Raw genomic sequence first — 19,077 nt, forward strand, 5'->3', positions numbered from 1 at the left:
ATCATTGAGGATATAAGCCTACACAAATCTGATTACATGACTCAACTTTTCAGAATTTCAATAATCAGAACATAATTAGGCATGTAACCCCAATTCAAAAACCCCATCAGTTACAGTAACAGATATTTTTTGTAATCATAATTGAAGAACTTAATAATTAATTAGAACATTACCCCATCTATTACAGTGAGATAGAGATACCAATTTGATTAGGGAGAATTCAGTGACTCGAAAGAAAGGAAAAGAAACAAAATTTCGGCCCTACTTACCGTTCTTTTCCAATTCTTCTCTCTTTTCCGAAAGAGTGGTGTACCCATTATTCCAGCGCGTGAAAAAATCTTCACGAAAAGAAATGAAAAAGAAAAGAATAGCATCTCTTTTTTCCATTACGATTCCTAATAATATAGAAATAAAAAAGTAAATACAATTGGAAGAAGCAACATTCTGTTCAGCTGTCCTCGCCATCACCTACCTAAGAAGGCTTTTTTCCTTTTCACATAAACCAAACACTAAAAAAAGTCTAAAATCTAGGAATTTACATGAGAAAATCCTTCAAAAAAAACTAAAGGGGTGGTGATTTCTAGCCCAAGATCAATTCTTTCTTTCATGGTTTTCATCCAAGTTTTAAATTTCGATTGCGGTTTCATCGGGATTCTTAATATCATAGGAAATTGTGAACAAGACTCTGAAAACCTCGATGTTGTCGTTTCTAAAACCTTGGACTTTTTTACTAGAATTCAGAAGCCAAAGCACCCAACATGGTGGTGGTGGTGGTGGTGGTGATGAAGGGACTTGTCCCTATCAATCAAGCCACGAACGTTTCTGAATTCCTCAACATGGCAAGGGATGGTGATGGTGCCCTTTTGGTCAAAGCCATACTCTTCCTCTGCCTCTTTCAGAAGCTGCATGAAGAGAGGGTGGTTGATGTAAATCACAGGCACCACGAACCTTTGTTGCTCTTCCCCTTGACCAACCTTGATTGCCATGCACCCTTTTGGGACCCCTCTGAACTCTTGCTGCTTATTCTTCACTTCACGATGGTGCAGATTGAAACTCTTGCTCGAACTCTTCTCCCCTATACCCATTTTTTCTGGCACCAAGAAAGAAAGAAAGACAAAGGAAACAAGAAAAAAGGAAGACTCAAAAGTTTGTTTTTTTATGTTTGAAAGAAAGAAAAAGTCACAGGAAGACGAAGATGAGAAAAAAGGACCAAGGTTCTGAGCCTGTTGTTGCCATGTTGGAACGGGTTAGGGAAGAGTAATTCAGAGACCTTGGATTGTTGGACATGACTGATTATGATGATAATAAGAAACTAAACTAGTACTCATGCTATGCCAAAGACCTGAAACTGATGATATATAGGACAAAAAGTAGAGTGTGTGTCTGAGAGAGAGAGAGCAATTTTTCCCTAAATATGGGCTCTAGGTTTAGGACTACAAGTGGGACTTGTCTAGACCGTTTGATTGGAGTGGATGATGATGATCGCCATTTTTTGGGGTCAATCGTGTCACTCTGAGAAGTTAGAGGGAAAATAGGAAAAGTTAGTTGGAATCTGATTTGTTGGGCCCTATCATCAAGGACACTTGTGATGATCATATCATATCTTGTAAATTTGGTAAATAGATTCATTGGTTAATCTCTTTTATGTGATAATTATGGTTATAAACTCTCATGAGGTTAAGAGTTTAATTATCCTTTTTGAGTTTATTATTAAGTAAACTTACACTTTTTAGTAGACTTAAGTAAATTTAGTATACTCTCGAAATTTATTATATTAACGAGTCAACAATTTAAAAAGATTTCATCAAAATGTAAATCATTTTATATTATTTTGTGTTGATTTAATGTTCACATACTTTCATTTAGTGTGTTATTTTTGAATATAAAAATTTTCACCTTTAATACAATAAAATTCTTATTGTCTAATAACATTAAATCCTCAGTAGGAATGATCTATCACTCTTGTGACATCAAAATTTATTATTTATTATTTTACTTTATTATATTGTTAAAATATTTAATTAGTATGTAATTTATAAATATTTTGTTGTTATTTTTTATACAAAATAAACTTTTACGACTCAACAAATTGAGTCTACGAGTCGAGTCTATGAAACTCGCATGAGTTTATATAAACTCTCGAGTTTAATCACCTTGATGACAATTAATATATTTTGATTTTTTTTTATGATTGAATGCTGATATATTTCTTTTAAATGCTAATTTTTCTTTTTTATATTTATTTTATTTTTATTTTTAAATATTTATTAGATACAATTTATTATTTTTTATCATTTATATAATTTTATATTTTCAATTACTTTAATATATAATTTCACCTAATATTATGTTTTTTAACTTTTAACTTTCAATAAAATTTTCAGATAATTTTGCTAAACATAACCTTATAACCTTAAACCACTATGTAAAATAGTACATAACATTTTTTTCTCTTTTTTTCAAAATATAAATGACATATGTTATATTAATTTTTGGTAAAATGTATTTCAATTTTCTTAGGTTGGTCAAAATTAATTTTAAATCTTACATTTCAAAAAAAATATAACTAAGATAATCAAATAAAATACCCCAATTATTATAAATTCTTAATATCTATATTCAATTCTTAAAATAAATAAATAAAATCTTACATTTCAAAAATGGTAGTTTTGGTCATTGATCGAAATATGGTGGTTTTCTCATTCATGGTCAAATCAAAACAAAGTATAAAGTTTAGTGACAAGATTCACTGTATTTAAGAACTGTGATGATTAAAATTATCATTTCTAAAATGTAGGAATTAAATATAATTTTGACCAAATTTTAAAAAATCTAAATTCATTTAGTATTGTATAGAATGTTTAAAAACTAATAAAATTAATATTTTGTTATGATTAATATATTTGTGATTGTTCATATTTTTTTTATTTTTTATGATTTTTTATATTTTTTTTATCTTTTATAACATTCTGATTATCTTTTCTATTTATAAATACACTATTCATTTTGGAAAGAATGTACATAATTATTGTTCCGTTTAAACTCTTATGTTCTCTTTTTCTATACTTTTCTCTTTATTTTTTTTTACTCCGAGTTATATTTTATTCTACATATTTTATAATTTCAATTTCGAGATCTTTGCATTATATAAAAATAGAATTTGATATAAATATATTGACATAAATGATATATTTATATTGTTATTATCATTAAATTATAAGGAATCATACATATACTTTATAATTTATAACTCTTTACATTAACTATACATAAAACTGGAACTCACAAAAACGACATATCGTTAAGTTTTTTCAAAACGGATTTATTGCTTGCTCTTAAAATGTCTTACGAATAATGCTGAATATTAACATTTAAGAATTGAATTACACATAAATACACAGAAACGGGAAAATGATATTTATAGGTTGCTACAAAAAGTAAGTTTTGATACTATACTTTTTATGACAATAAAGATATATGGACCCTTAAAACCCTTTGAACTGTGTACTACAGTATTTGAATTTGACTTTTTTTATCCTATTATTATGAAGTTAACAAAAATAAATATGACTCAATTTATTTTTACATTTTTAAATATATTTCTAAAAATTGTTCAAATTAAATCATTTATGAATTTAATTAAAACATACCAATACTATAAGAATTTTTTACATTATTATATAATCATAATTTTATACTTTTATAATAATTATTTTAAATTTTATATTTAGAATGATTTTCAATTAATGAATAATATAAAAAAAAATTTATAGTAACAACATATTAAAATTAAATTTATAATTTATTTATTATATTTGATGAATAAATTAATAAATATGACTTGCATAGTTATTAGTTGCTAATTGGAGTCGCTTATTATATAATTTTTTTTATCATATTTATGATTTTTTTTAGTTTAAACATTATATGGGTTATATAATTTTCATGTAAGTGAACCTAATTTGATAAATTTTACATCTTGAATCAGTTAAAAAGTAATTTAAAATTATGTTTCAAAATCAATAATGATTCTAAAGGACTAAATTAATAAAAATTTTAAAAATAAATAATTAAAGTAATTTTTTAAAAAGATAAAGAATCAAAATCAACATTAAGATAAATGACGAAAAGTATAATGTATCCTTAACAAAGTTTAGATAGTGATAATGCAATGGAATTTTAGAAGATCGGTAAATTTAACAACAAAACAAAGTAACCCTTAAAAAACGAAACAAAGTATACGAAATGTCTTTCAATTCAAGTACAGGTTATGAATGGAAAAGCCTTGCTTAATTCGAAACCCTCACGTGATTCATTGAACCAGCAGAAATAAATGTATATTGAGCACTTTAAGAAACTGATATGCATAATTTTATGATATATATATGCAAAATTATATTTTTGTCCTCCAGTTTATCTTCAATTTCGAACTTGGTCTCTCTATAATTTAATTCACAAATTTGATCCCCCAATTTTATAAATTTCTGTAAAATAGGTCCTGGAAGCCCGATTTAGACGTTGACCGTTAACCTCAGACGTTGACCGTCACATGTCAATGTCACGTGTGATTGTCACATGTCAATACCATGTGTCAACGTCCGAATGGTTCTATGTAAAGGTCTCATTTTTTATAGGTAAAATTGTACTTTTGGTCCCCTAGTTTTACTCCAATTTCGATTTTGGTCCCTTTATAATTTAATTCGTACATTTGGTCCCCCAGTTTTATAAATCTCTTTATAAATTCAGCCAAATTTTATTACGGGAAAAGTTGTATTTCAAATTTCAAACAAAAATATCATTTTCATACATAGGTCACTTAAGCAGTCGTATACACATAATACTGCATGGGGAAGCAAAAAAAGAAAAAAAAAAGGTTATTACAGAACTTGTTAAAGTAAGAGATCTGAAAATTTCAGACCCGGGTTGGGATTCATGAGTTATTTTCCCAAGTTGAACAACCCCGGAAGTGGAAGAGAGACAAAGAGTGATTTTTCTCTAGATTCCAAGTGAGTGAAAAACTTGTGATGAAAAAGAAGTGCGAGATTTATCAAGATCTATCATGTCTCTAGTACCAGTGACTAAACCATTCAAAAGATCAATTTTGTATCAATAATTTATAAAGAGATTTATAAAACTAGGGGACTAAATAGGGAGATAATATACTATATGAAATGTCTTTTTTAACAATTTAAGGGTATCCTTCATTGATATTATCTAAAACAAACAAAGTTGAATAGTAGATATAAAAAAATATAGCTTATTTTATATGAAAAAACAATGTGTAAAAAAATTACAAGACGAAAATAAAGATTTAAATAAGAATTTAGAAATAGTACTAAAAAATTGATATTAAATGGAAACATATACTTCCCGTATATAAAGGTTTTTTATTATTAACTGATTAAAATAACTATATGTATGACTTTTAAAATACTGAGTATAAAGGTAATAAATTTATCATTCTTTTAGAATGTCAAATTGTGAATGACTGGTAATATATAAAATCATTGCGTTAACAGTGCATTCTAATTAAATTATTTTTACAAACAAATTCTGTGAACAATTTATATATCCTTACCCTGATTATGTGTGAAAATTAAAATATAGTAAAATTATAAAAGATACGGGCTACCGTAAACAACAACACTCCAAATAATAAAAAAATATGAAAGCATATACTTACATATAGTTTCAATGTTTTTAATGTTATTATAAAGATAAATACTTATTTAAATCTCGTTATTTTTAATTTTATTTTCGTCATGTCAATTTTTATCATATGAAATAATTATAAGATATATCTTATATATCTACTACTTAAAACTTATTGATGTTACAAATATCAATAAAAGTAATACTCAAATTGTTAACAAGTGTCTTTTTTTATAGTATACATAGTTTGACAAGTGAATAGAGACAAATTATGTTAACATTTTTTTCTAATTGTTTAGCATTACGTACACAATATTAAATATAGATTTTTTTTAATAATATCAAATATAGATATATCTACTACTTGAAGCTTATTAATTTGTTATACATATATGGGTTGAATAGCATTAAAGATTTACATTAATAAATTATGAATAAATCATACAAATAAGTCTAATATTATATTTTAATTCAAAATTTTAAAATTCATGCTTATGGGTATTTTTCTTAATGATATTTAATTTTTTCATTTTTACAGAGATATTTGCTCTCACACATGTAGTCTAACAAGAGAAATGTTTGGGTCATATTCTCTAACAAAGTCTTTTTGTTTATACTTTTTTTCATTAGTTAAAATTTATTGAAAATGATAAAATTTTATGGATGCATATTTTTTTAATGACCTCTTTTCTAATTTTGTAATTTTTCAATATATTTTAATCAATAAAAAAAGTGTGTACAAAGAAATATTTTAAAGAATATGTTGCTATTGATCTCATTTTAATAATATCAATAATGGTTATACTCAACTTGTTAACAAATATTTTTATAGTATATATTATCTAACAATGGAATAGAGGCAAATTCTGTTAACGTTTTTTCCCCTCTAATTGTTAAGCATTACGTACACAATATAAAAAGCAGAAAAGAACAAGCAGGGAACTTTTTTTCTGTGGGTGTAGAGGAAGACGACTTTTTTTCTATAGACGACTTTTTTTTATAATGTTTTAAAAGAAAGTATAGACGACTTTTATTGTTAACTAATAGTGATTTCCTTATTTTGTATTCTAAAAATTTTAATATATGCGGAAACGGATCCCCTAGACACTTCTTAATAACTTTCTCCATGAGTTGCTAACTAATGACTATATTTCTCATTGGTTATTCAACTTTATTATACGCTCATTATTCAGTTAAAAATTACATAAATTACAAATTAAAACAAAAAAGTACCACTTTAGTATTTTATTTTTTTAAGACCCAATGTTCAAACATTACATTGGACAATTATTTAATTTAAATCAAATTAAGTAAGATTATTTTAAGTAAAAAAAATTATTCATACAAATTGTTAATGTAAGGAGTTATAAGGTTAATTTAATGATTATAAATATAAATGTATGGATTAAAGAAAGAAGGAGGAAATACCTGAATTTGAATCTCTCACTAATATTTTAACAAAAATTTAACAAATAATATTAACTAATAAAACATTAAAAAATCATAATGTAACTATAACTTAATTATCCCCACTCTCATCATGGCATACATGCTTTAATTTTTTTATGAGATGTGTAGTCTTGTCTTGTTTGAATACACATTATTTTTTAGTTTGATACAGTTAATAACTTAAGATAATGTCTCTAAAAAAACTTTAAATAATGAAGCGGCTCACTTTATGTTTTCAATTTTGTGTAAAGCATATATAATATGCCCTTTTTTACAGTGAAAGCAAGAATATGTAAAATAATAAAAATAAAATAAAAACTAACACAAAACAAAAATAATAATAATAATAATCTTTGCTTCCAAAGTTTAGAACACTAGGATTTTTTATACACATTGAGATGAAGGGGGAAGGAAGACATGTGGAGAGTGAGTGGGGCAAGGGAGGACACGTGGATGGAGGTGAGGGCTGCGGTGGTGACAGCTAGGTGGATGGGGAAAATAGGAAGGCACAAACACAAAACACAACCAATAGCATCAGCAGGTCTTGAACATGTCAAAAGTGTCAACGTTGTATCTTTTTGTGGCCAGACCCGTCCACAGTGATTATACGGAAGCTTACAGTGTTTGTACTTTCTTCTTTCCTAAAATATCCATCTCATTCTGTGGTTTCTGTTTTTCACAAATTAATATATTTTTATTCATAAAATAATATATATATATATATATATATATATAAAATACTACTTTGGTTTAGGGAATATAATTTAATTTTAATTAAAATCTTAGACAGTTTATATGACAAATAAGTCATTTTCCTTAGTTTGGTGTTTCCTTCGCATGCTTATGCCTCATGGGCCCAAATCTCTTCTGCTAGATTAATTTTGAGTTCCATTTCATTTTCAACGTTGGGCTGCAATACTGTTATCAATTCCATTCCCAGGGGCAAGAAAAATAATTAGAAAAACATTTTCACACAATACGTAATCATTTTGAAAGTATATTAAGAATTTGAATAAGTTTAAGAAATAAGATTATATATTATTTGAGAAGCTAACTTTTCTAATTTATTTAACAATTAAAATTATTTTTAAATTTTACTTTTCTGTAAAAGATTAGTCACTTGCTTTTCCATTAAAAATTTTCATTTCTCACAAAACAGAATTTTTATTCGATACTAATATAAAAATTTATAAATTATTAACCAAGTGAAAATTACTTAAAATATGATTTTTAAAATTATTACAATAAATAAATAAAATAGTTATGTTAGTTGATGATTAAGTGACAATATTTTTTCTTATACTTCTAGTATATTTCAATTAAATTAAAAATAATAATTTTTGTAAGGAAAAATAAAAAAAGAATTCAGTTGTGCCCAATTGTTACAAAATACTCATTACCGAGAAGCTTCTTGAATATAAAGTATCTATTGATATCTTCTTCTTTTTTTAAAATATCTATCGATATCTTAATTCTTGTGACTAGTTTAATTTGTATCATTTTAATTTCATTCCAAATATAATTTTGATTTATGATCATCCTACTTGTCTACAGATGGACTGCGTTTAATTAGATAGTAGATTAATTAATCAAGCAATCAAATTATCAAGCTTGTACAATATATGTGGACTCCACTTTTAGTTGTGTAAAATAATAAATCTTAGCTTTCGTTAAAAAAAATCTCACCAAGTTCTTAGCGTGTTTAGATTTTCATTTAGAAATATATAATGTTATAACTATTTCATGAGATTGATTAACAATCATAACCACTATTTCAGTTCAATACTATTATTCTATTCACATTGTTATCATTATTGTTGTTATTAATCATGTCACTACTAGTACTATAATGTCATTCTCATTATTATTATCATTATACTATCATCATCAATATTATCATTGTCATCACTATTTCATTCTCATTATCATCATTACCACTTTCATCACCACAACTTTGAATCTCATCACCCTTACGGTCACCATCGTTATTACGACCTACCATCATTATTTCATAAGGAGGTAGGATACATAAAATAATTGACTTATTTTCTCTATTTTTAATTTACAAAACTTATTAAAAACTAAAAACTAAAAAAATTAAAACTGAAAACGAAAAACACCCCGGAACGTGACCCAAATTATTTTTTTTCACTGATATTTTTTTAGGAATGTTAGTGACTCTCTATTTGATATTTTTTTTTTTAACTCTTTTCATGATTTAGTTAAATTTATTAAAAGTCACCAACTTTTTGTAGGTCATGCTTATCTTTTTTGTTTTCATTGAATCTTATTTTTATTCCTTGAATTTTCATACATTACAATTTACTTTTGAATTTTATAAAAAAAAACGTGTCTAGTAGTTTAATTTCCATCTAGTAAGAAAAATTTTACACCAGGTTTTTAATGATGAAATTTGTACATCTAGTACGAAAGTTAATGGTGTATAATTAAAATCCGTTGTGCACGTGTGTAGTAGTTTTCCATCTACATCTTTTTATTACTTCAATTTCACTTCTATTCCAAGCAAATTCAAATATTCAGACGTTAACGTTTCATCTAATCTTTAATAATCCGTAATAGGAGCCATATGCTTGAATGATTTATGAGATGCACAAATAGTAACATTATATAGCAATTATGGCTGAACCTTTATTTTTCTCAAGGTTCTTTATTTGATATTATCCAATTACTTCACGCTGAAGAAATTCACACTTGTATTTAAGGTATTGTTTGGGTGGTTCTACATTCTATGTTTTTTCTCTATAGCTGTTGCAGTTTTTTCATTACATTCTATGTTAAGGATCAGTGAGGTGGACACAGTGAGTGTATAATTATAGTTGCTTTGGTTCTCAGTGGGTTATTTTTCATTTATATGAGCCTTCATCATAAATGATCTTCACAAGAGAGGGTGGAGAGGGATACGGGGAAAACAAGATAAAAAAGAAATCAGTTTTTATTCTTTCCCTTTCCATATTACATTTGCTAATACAAATTGGAAAAAAATAAATTACAAATGCACGCAAGAAACTTCATAATTATCATCGTTCCCAATCTTAGCTCATATATGGATTGACAACAGTTAACTATATATCACTTGGCCATATCCACAAAGAAGAAACATGCATATATGTGTGTATGTTGTGAATGTGTGTGAGTGAGAGATATTGTTAATGTGAAGGCCTAAAACAGCTTATGACATGGTGTTGGTGTTGGTGTTCGGAGCACTTCTCCTTATCAATGAGGCCTTGAACGTACCTAAAGTCTTTCACATGGCAAGGGATAATTATGGTTCCTTGTTGATCAAAACCATACTCTGCCTCCTTGAGTAGCTGAGAAAACAAAGGGTGGTTGAGGTACATAATAGGCATCACAATTATTTGTTGCTCTTCACCTTGCCCTACCTTGATTGGCAAAAACCCTTTTGGTATATTGTTAGCTTTAGGGTAGGAGAGAGAGATATATGTGATTGCCTTATTCGAGGGAAGGCTCCTCCTGAATGAACGAAACTTTGTTTATATCTGCATGCATAATATGTACATTTCCTAGCTTATATACACCAGTCTTACGTGTTTATTACAACTAAGTTTCACGTGCTTATTACCAGCTTTTAGTTACAACGTTCCAACTAACTAGTAACGAACTAACTACTCGAGCTTCTAGATCCTGCACGTGCGTTTGGATTCAGTTTCTTGCTTCCTGCTACTCGAGTACGTAGTCGTGTAAGTGATGAGGTGTGGTTGTTTCTCTTCGGGTCCTAGTTACTCCGGGTGATGGGTTAGTTGCTTCGAGTGCTGGGTTATGCATGGGCATATCAATACCCCCTTCCCCGAAAACCACCTTGTCCTCAAGGTGGTAGGAGTCGCGTAACCCTGACCAAGGCTCCCAAGTTGTGTCTTCGGGGGGTTGACCTTTCCATTGAGTGAGGACCAAACGCGTAGGGGGAGATGTAGTGTGATCCATTTTTGAGTCTAAGAAGCATAATGGATGTGGAATTGGCTTATGATCAACAACCTGCAAGGGCCATGTGTCTAAGGAAGATGGCGGGGGACCGTGATGGGCTCGGAGAAGAGAGCAGTGGAAGACGGGGTGGATGCGTGCATTGTCCGGCAACCGAAGGCGATATGCTACGGGACCTATGCGTTCAAGGATCTGGAAGGGTCCAAAGAATCTCTTCGAGAGCTTGGAATGAGTGTCTCCGGTGACTGAACGTTGTCGATGTGGACGGAGTTTAACGTAGACCCACTGTCCAACTGTGAATGATACGTCTTCTCGTTTTGAATCAGCATGGTGTTTCATAGCCTCTTGTGCTTTTAATAAACGCTGCCGGAGTTTGGTATGGATCTCCTGACGACTGGTGACCAAGGTGTCGACTGCTTCGTTAGTGGTGTGGCCTGGAAGGTAATGAGGAAGGGACGGCGGAGGTTTGCCGTAAATAACCTCGAATGGTGTGAAACCGGAGCTAGTATGAAGGGATGTGTTATAGGACCATTCCGCGAGGGCTAGGTAACGGAACCAATTTGCCGGCTGTGAGTGGACAAAGGAGCGTAGATACTGTTCGAGTACTCGGTTCATTACCTCCGTTTGGCCGTCGGTCTGCGGGTGGTACGCCGTACTCATGCGGAGGAGGGTTCCATGCAACCGAAATAGCTCTCGCCAGAACGAGCTCAGGAACACTGGATTGCGATCCGAAACGATGCTGCGGGGGAACCCGTGATGCTTGCATACCAAATCAATGAAGAGGGTTGCAACTTTGTAAGCCGAGAAGTGTGTGGGTAGAGCTCCTAAGTGCACGCCCTTGGAGAATCGATCTACTATGACGAAGATGACTGTGTAACCGTGGGAGGCTGGTAAATGGGTTATAAAATCCATGGAAATATCTTCCCAGACCCCTGTTGGAAGAGAAAGTGGTTGGAGCAATCCTCCCGGCCGGCGAGTGCTTGTCTTGGTCTGTTGACAGACCTTGCATTCTCGAACAAAACGTTTAACATCTGTTTTGAGATTCTGCCAAGTGAAGCTAGATTCGAGACGATGTGTTGTTTTGGCGACACCCATGTGGCCCCCTAATGGCGTTGCGTGGTATTCGAGTAAGATAGTAGGTATATACGGATTTGTGTTGGGCAACCAGATTCGTCCCTGGGAAAGAATGAGGCCATTGTGAAGTTGGTGGTTGGGGTAATCTGAGGGTTGGGTTTGGATTTTCGAGAGCAGTGTTTGAAACTCCTGGTCACTATGTAGGGATCGCTGGAGGTCTGAGATGAAATCCAAGTGAGGGACGGAGAGTAACAGAAGCTGGCCGGAAGGTGGTGGTGCACGAGACAAAGCATCGGCGACAATGTTAGAAGCGCCGGACTTGTAGCGGATGGTGTAATCGAACCCTAACAACTTAGAGAGGTAGTAATGTTGTTCAGGGGTTTGAATTACCTGCGTCATAAGCTCCTGGATGCTCTTATGGTCCGTTAGGATAGTGAAAGATCTCCCTAAGAGATACTGACGCCACTTTCGTACTGCTGTGACTATAGTGTGAAGTTCACGTATGTAAGTTGAGGCATGGGTTAATCGAGGACCAAATACTTTGCTAAAGAAAGCCACTGGGTGATCCTTTTGTACCAAAACAGCGCCCATGGCGGTTTGCGACGCGTCTGTTTCTACGGTAAATGGCTCAGAAAAATTGGGAAGAGCTAGTACGGGAGCTCGAGTCATTGCGGATTTAAGGGCATCAAAGGCAGCTTGAGAATCTTCATTCCATCCGAAGCCATCCTTACATAAGAGGGTTGTAAGTGGTGAGGCTATGGACGCGTAATCCCTTACAAATTTTCTATAAAACCCTGTTAGCCCTAAGAACCCGCGAAGTTCTCTAACAGAAGTGGGAGTGGGCCATTGTAGCATAGCTTGAATCTTAGAGGGGTCAGGTTCAACTCCTTTGCCTGAAACAACGTGGCCCAAATAGTCGACTTGTTTTTGCGCAAACACGCACTTAGTATATTTGAGATAGAACTGAGCGTCTAACAGAGCTTTGAAAATAATTTCCAGATGCTGAGTATGTAATGAGAGAGTCTTACTATAAACTAGAATATCATCGAAAAATACCGTGGCACAACGTCTCAGGAAGGGTGTGAGCAAGCTGTTCATGGCCGCTTGAAATGTAGAAGGGGCGTTACTCAAACCGAAAGGCATCACGCGATATTCATAGTGCCCCTGATGCGTTCGGAATGCTGTTTTCTCAATATCCGGTTCATGCATCAGGATCTGGTGAAAGCCCTGCCGTAAATCCAATTTAGAGAACCAAGATGATTGCCCTAGTTCATCTAACAATTCGTCGACAGTGGGTATCGGAAACCTATCGCGAACGGTGACTGCGTTAAGGGCACGGTAGTCCACGCACATACGCCATGTTCCATCCTTCTTCTTCACTAGAAGAACTGGGGAGGAGTATGGACTTGTGCTGGTTCGTATCAAGCCTGCCGCGAGCAGATCGGAGACTTGCTTTTCAATTTCGGTCTTCTGGAAATGAGGGTATCTGTATGGTCTTACGTTGATGGGTGATGATGAAGGGAGGAGGTTTATGTGGTGGGTAACGGTTCGGGGAGGAGGAAGTGTGGTGGGTGTTTCGAAAATTTGGTGGTAGCGCCGGAGAAGATTTTCGATTACAGGGTCGGGGTGGGGAAGATGAGGTTGAGGAAGATGATGACGTGGCGGTTCGGGTCGGGTTACGGGTAGTAGATTTAAGTGGAATAGGGCGGATGTGGACCCGGTGCGGACCAAGCGTTTTACTTGAGGTACTGAGACAGGTTCGGGCCTATTTGAAACGTCTGCGTGAAGCTCAATGGCCTGGCCCAAATGGTGAAACTTCATAATAAGGGCGGTGTAGTCGGTAATAACCGGCCCAAACTGCTTGAGCCATTCGATACCCAACACGGCGTCGGCCCCGCTTATCGGTAAAAGGTGGAAAGAAACGTTGAAGAAGTGGCCTTGAAGTGAAAGGGGTGTATTGGAGCATAGCTGGTTACAGTCAAGGACTGAACCATTTCCCACCAGTACTCGTAATGGAGAAGTAGGCCTTACCGGAAGACGAAGGAAGTGAGCTATGCGTGGCTGGAGAAAATTATGCGTGCTTCCACTATCAATAAGGATGGTGAGACGCGCGTGATTGATGGTTCCATAAAGTCTGAAAGTTTCAGATGAGGGAAATCCTGAGAGTGCATGCAAACTGATGTGGGGGAACGTGTCATCCGTTACCTGGTCTTGGGCATCTTGGTGTTCGTCGTCTGGTAAAGAGAGTGGTTCAGGGTCGGAATCCGCAGTTTCTGGTGACGGGGAGTCGGCAATGAATAGAAGAACGTGTCCCTTACAACGGTGGGTCGAGTTCCACCTCTCATCGCAGTTATAACAAAGGCCCTTTTCGCGTCTGAACGCAATCTCTTCTGGGGTTCGTTGAACAAATGGGGCTTTGGCTTTGATGCTGGGGTTAGTAGGTTGGGTGGAGGGGGAGGAAGACTCAGTTGGTCGAGAGAAGGCCCAACGACGATCTCTTAGTTTATCCTCCTGTAGTTTAGCTAACGCAGTGGCCTGAGGAAGGGAAATGGGTTGCAGGGCTAGAACCTCTCTGCGTATCTCCGGTGATAAGCCGGAGATGAAACAACTGAGCATAAACGGCGGTGGTAACCCGATGACTCGGTTGGCTAGCCTTTCAAACTCCGTGAGGTAGTCATTGACTGTGCCTCGTTGGGCTAGCTTGAAAAGGGCGCCTTTGGGGTCTTCATAGAACGTTGGAGCAAACCTGGATTCAAGAGCTTGTAAAAAACCCGTCCACGACGTGATGAACCCGTTGCGGAACATCCATTGGTACCAGCTTAAAGCTGCACCATCAAGATAGAAAGATGCCACAGTGATCCTCTCTTCTTCAGGGGTGTTCTGGTAATCGAATAGTTGGGTGATTTTGAAGATCCACCCGAGGGGGTCGCAGCCGTCAAACCTCGAAATATCTAACTTGACATGGTTTCTTTGGGCGGTGGACGCATGGGTGTTGGGGTTGTTAGAATTCGTGTCTCGTATGCGAAGATGATCCAAGATGGAATCGACTTTGCCTGATAATTCTGAGTACTTATCGGAGAGGGACGCCTGGCTATGGGTCAATCGGGTAATAGCGTCTTCGAGTCTGTCCGTCGTGGTCTTCCTTGTTGCGTGGTCGGCCATGGCGATGGCGTCGGCAGGTCGGACCAGTGTTAGCTTTAGGGTAGGAGAGAGAGATATATGTGATTGCCTTATTCGAGGGAAGGCTCCTCCTGAATGAACGAAACTTTGTTTATATCTGCATGCATAATATGTACATTTCCTAGCTTATATACACCAGTCTTACGTGTTTATTACAACTAAGTTTCACGTGCTTATTACCAGCTTTTAGTTACAACGTTCCAACTAACTAGTAACGAACTAACTACTCGAGCTTCTAGATCCTGCACGTGCGTTTGGATTCAGTTTCTTGCTTCCTGCTACTCGAGTACGTAGTCGTGTAAGTGATGAGGTGTGGTTGTTTCTCTTCGGGTCCTAGTTACTCCGGGTGATGGGTTAGTTGCTTCGAGTGCTGGGTTATGCATGGGCATATCATATATCTTTGGCTAACACTTTCTTTCTATGATGATGGTGGGGGTAGGGACGATTTGTGACCGGAACTTCTAATTCCAAGTTGTAGTTTTCTTCACTCTCCAACATCAGAAGACAAAAAGTTTGTGCTGGATTCCTACCTAAGTGTATTCGTGAAAAACTATGATTGTTTATGGGGTTTTATATTTGCAAGCAGTGCATAGAAATCAACTCAAAATGTTGCAATGTGAGAAAAATGGGTCATTATTGGCGTATATGGCGGCAAAAAACGCATCATTCATAGAAGGGAATCAGGTGAGGTGGAACACTCCATTGCCAAATTGATTAAGTCGGTTATTTAATGATAAATATGAATGACTCGGACTTTGAGCTCCTATTTTCTTTACAAGTGGGGGAGGGACTGCCGTCATGGATTGTGGCCTAGCTACAAAAGTCTTCTACTTTTAAATTTCATAATGATACATGGTGTTCATTTTTTCTTAAAGTTAAAATCAGTATTCCGTAAATTACATATAGAGTAAATAATTTATATAGAATTTTATCCCAACTCATTTTATATAATAACTATTTTCATTTTTATAATATTTATTTAAAAGAATTTAGAATTAAAATGTGAGAATTATCTTTTACATATTGATCTAAACATAAAATTTATAGGATTAAATTGGAAGTTTCTGTTTTTTTTTTTAATTTCAAAAACCAACTCTAGATGAAAAATTTTCTCACTTATATACAATCTTTTTGTTTATATAATTTAGTCAATGTCAAAATTTTAACAAAAATTATCAATAATTGTGATTAGTTGATAGTGTAAAATATTTACACTAACAATACATAAAAAAGTTGAACTTTAATTTTAATTATAAAGACAAAAAAAATAATTAACAAAATAAGATGTCACTTTTAATATAAAAAAATATATTTACCAACTTATATTTAAGTTAAGTAATTTTGAGCTTAAAGTGGAACATACTAAGTACTCTCTTTAATTTCACCACTAGTGGGGGCTGACACTCCCACCTCCCTCCTCACGTTAAGTTACCTCTAATGTTTGATGATCGTTTTGGTTAGATAGTCAGAAAATTTTCAAGAGGGAGGTGCAACTTAGTCTCCAAGGGCATACCTATAAATAGATAGGTATTTGGGCCTATGTTATGTTAGATCCTATACTTATTGTACTATGTTGAAAATTGTTGTTGACTTGAGTATTAATGTTCTTTATGGGCCTTCCCCATCGTAAACCAGCCAAAATTAAAAAAATGACTGACCTCTAAGTAGTGGCTAAACCACCCTCTCATAGACTGCAAAAAAACACTTGTTGGATCAGGAATTCAGGATCACAAAACCCATTTAACTTAATATACCAATACTTATATATACCATGTTTCTTAATTCTTACATCCTAAGTCCACTTGATTATTTGAGCTCTAAATCAATGACAAGATTCGAGTGTTGTAGTTCATAAACAAAAAAAAGTAATTTAGTGCGCCATGAAAATATAACAAGCGTAATAGTTCATCAATAAAAATGGCGTACGTGTAATTATAACTGTTGCACACATTGTGTTTTCATTAAAAACAAAAACCATCTAAGATCCTTAAATCAACCCATAATACTAAAGTCCAATTATATACGTATTATTTATCCAATTAAGCACAAGTAATATTTATTTCTTTGCATATGAGACTGATTCAAGTGTTACAAAAAAATGTCATCATCGTAAGTAACTCTACTCAGACTAGAAGATGTGATGACCTCTATGTGCATCGAACATACTCGATGCAAAATGGAGAAGGTAATAGTAGTATTTGATTATATAAAAAAAGGTAAATATATAAATGTACTGAGCAACGATAGAGGTTCGATTAACGTGTTTTGATATTTGCAAGGATTTACATTTCATCGCAGTTGTCTTTTGTTTTTAATATTGTGGAATGTTATTGTTATAGATAAGCACAATTAGAAAAGTGTTAACAACACACCTTGTAAAACAATTCTTTATATAAATTTTTTTATTGGTTAAAATATATTAAAAATTACATATACTTTAGTTAAAAAAATATCATCTTTTTTATTTGTTTCTTTTCTTAATTTCCCTTATTTATTATGTTTTACAAAGGTCTTTGAATTGGATTTTAATTAAAAAAATTGCGTTCCTCATTTGGTTATTTCCCCAATTTTCTCTATTGGTGGTTTATGATTATCATTGTTATGTTTTGTAAAAGATCTTTGGATAAGATTTTAATTTTTGTGATGTTTTATGATCATGTTCCATAAAAGATTTTCAATGGGATTTTAATTTATTACTGTTGTATTTTTAATTAATATTTTATTTATCAATTTTTCATAGTTAATTAAGTTGCGGATAATAGATACATGTATGAACATTTAGATATCTAATGAGAAATGGCACAAATATTACCGTTACTATCCACGCAGGTCTAGGTTTGGTGTGGATATGAGATTAGATATATACTATAGTATCTTATTAAGACCCATTCATTTTCATCCCTACTCTCAAAATTAAATATTCATTTTCATCCCTATTCTCAAAATTAAATTTTGTTGATTGTTTATCCCATTCAATCTATCATTTTATTTTTTATTTTTCAATTGAATTTTAATATTTTTATCTCTAAATTGTTAAATATAAATTTATATTACTGTATAAATTATTCATCATAAATCTAAAATATAATTTATATGTTTAAAAATAATAAAATATTTTTTTTAACAATTTATAGTATAATATAATTTATATATATTAACAGTATTTATTTATCTATTTATCTTGTTCATTTCACAAGCTAAATATTAGTTTAAAAAATTACAAATGATAAAAATAATCACAATAACCTAGATATTTATATACATCCCTTTATATAGAGAGAACAACTACTATAAATATGTTTATCCTATGCAAAAATGAAAATTATTAATCTTAACTGTTAGATTAAAATAAAAAATTTTGATTTTAATACTTAAGAATTCAAATTAAAACCTTATAATTAACAAATCTTTAAAAGGTTCACTTTCCCAAAGTCAAATCTTTAGAAGATTTCAATTATCACATCTTAAAGTATCTTGTCACTCATTAACTCATTATTATTTTTGTAATTTTCGATACCACCATCTTCATGACCATTGTTACCATTGCTATTGTTATGATCATTGTCATTCCACTATCACCATCACCGTAATTATAGTTGTCATTTCCATTGTTGACACCTAATTAAAAGTTAAAAAGATAAAAAATAATTATTTAAATTAAGTTTTAATTGAATACAAATACAAACACAATAACCAAAATAATCTTATAGATACTGAGTTTGATTTTCCTTTAAGGTCTCAAGTTTGAGCCTTTTAGATAGAAAA

General features: G+C 32.6%; 1 protein-coding gene across 1 annotated transcript; it reads right to left on the reverse strand.

Moving 5' to 3' along the window:
- Nucleotides 1-353: 353 nt before the first annotated feature.
- On the reverse strand, nucleotides 354-1,344 carry LOC114418278 (auxin-responsive protein SAUR32-like). The gene has a single exon (XM_028383544.1). The coding sequence runs from the start codon at nucleotides 1,083-1,085 to the stop codon at nucleotides 738-740; it is 348 nt and encodes a 115-aa protein (XP_028239345.1). The 5' UTR covers nucleotides 1,086-1,344; the 3' UTR covers nucleotides 354-737.
- Nucleotides 1,345-19,077: the final 17,733 nt, after the last annotated feature.

Source organism: Glycine soja, chromosome 7 (genome assembly GCF_004193775.1).
Source record: "Glycine soja cultivar W05 chromosome 7, ASM419377v2, whole genome shotgun sequence".
In the NCBI taxonomy this organism is placed as follows: domain Eukaryota; kingdom Viridiplantae; phylum Streptophyta; class Magnoliopsida; order Fabales; family Fabaceae; genus Glycine; species Glycine soja.

What these genes read in the sequence shown, in the direction of transcription:
- LOC114418278 (XM_028383544.1), bottom strand. Translation starts at nt 1,085, where the DNA reads ATGGGTATAGGGGAGAAGAGTTCGAGCAAGAGTTTCAATCTGCACCAT.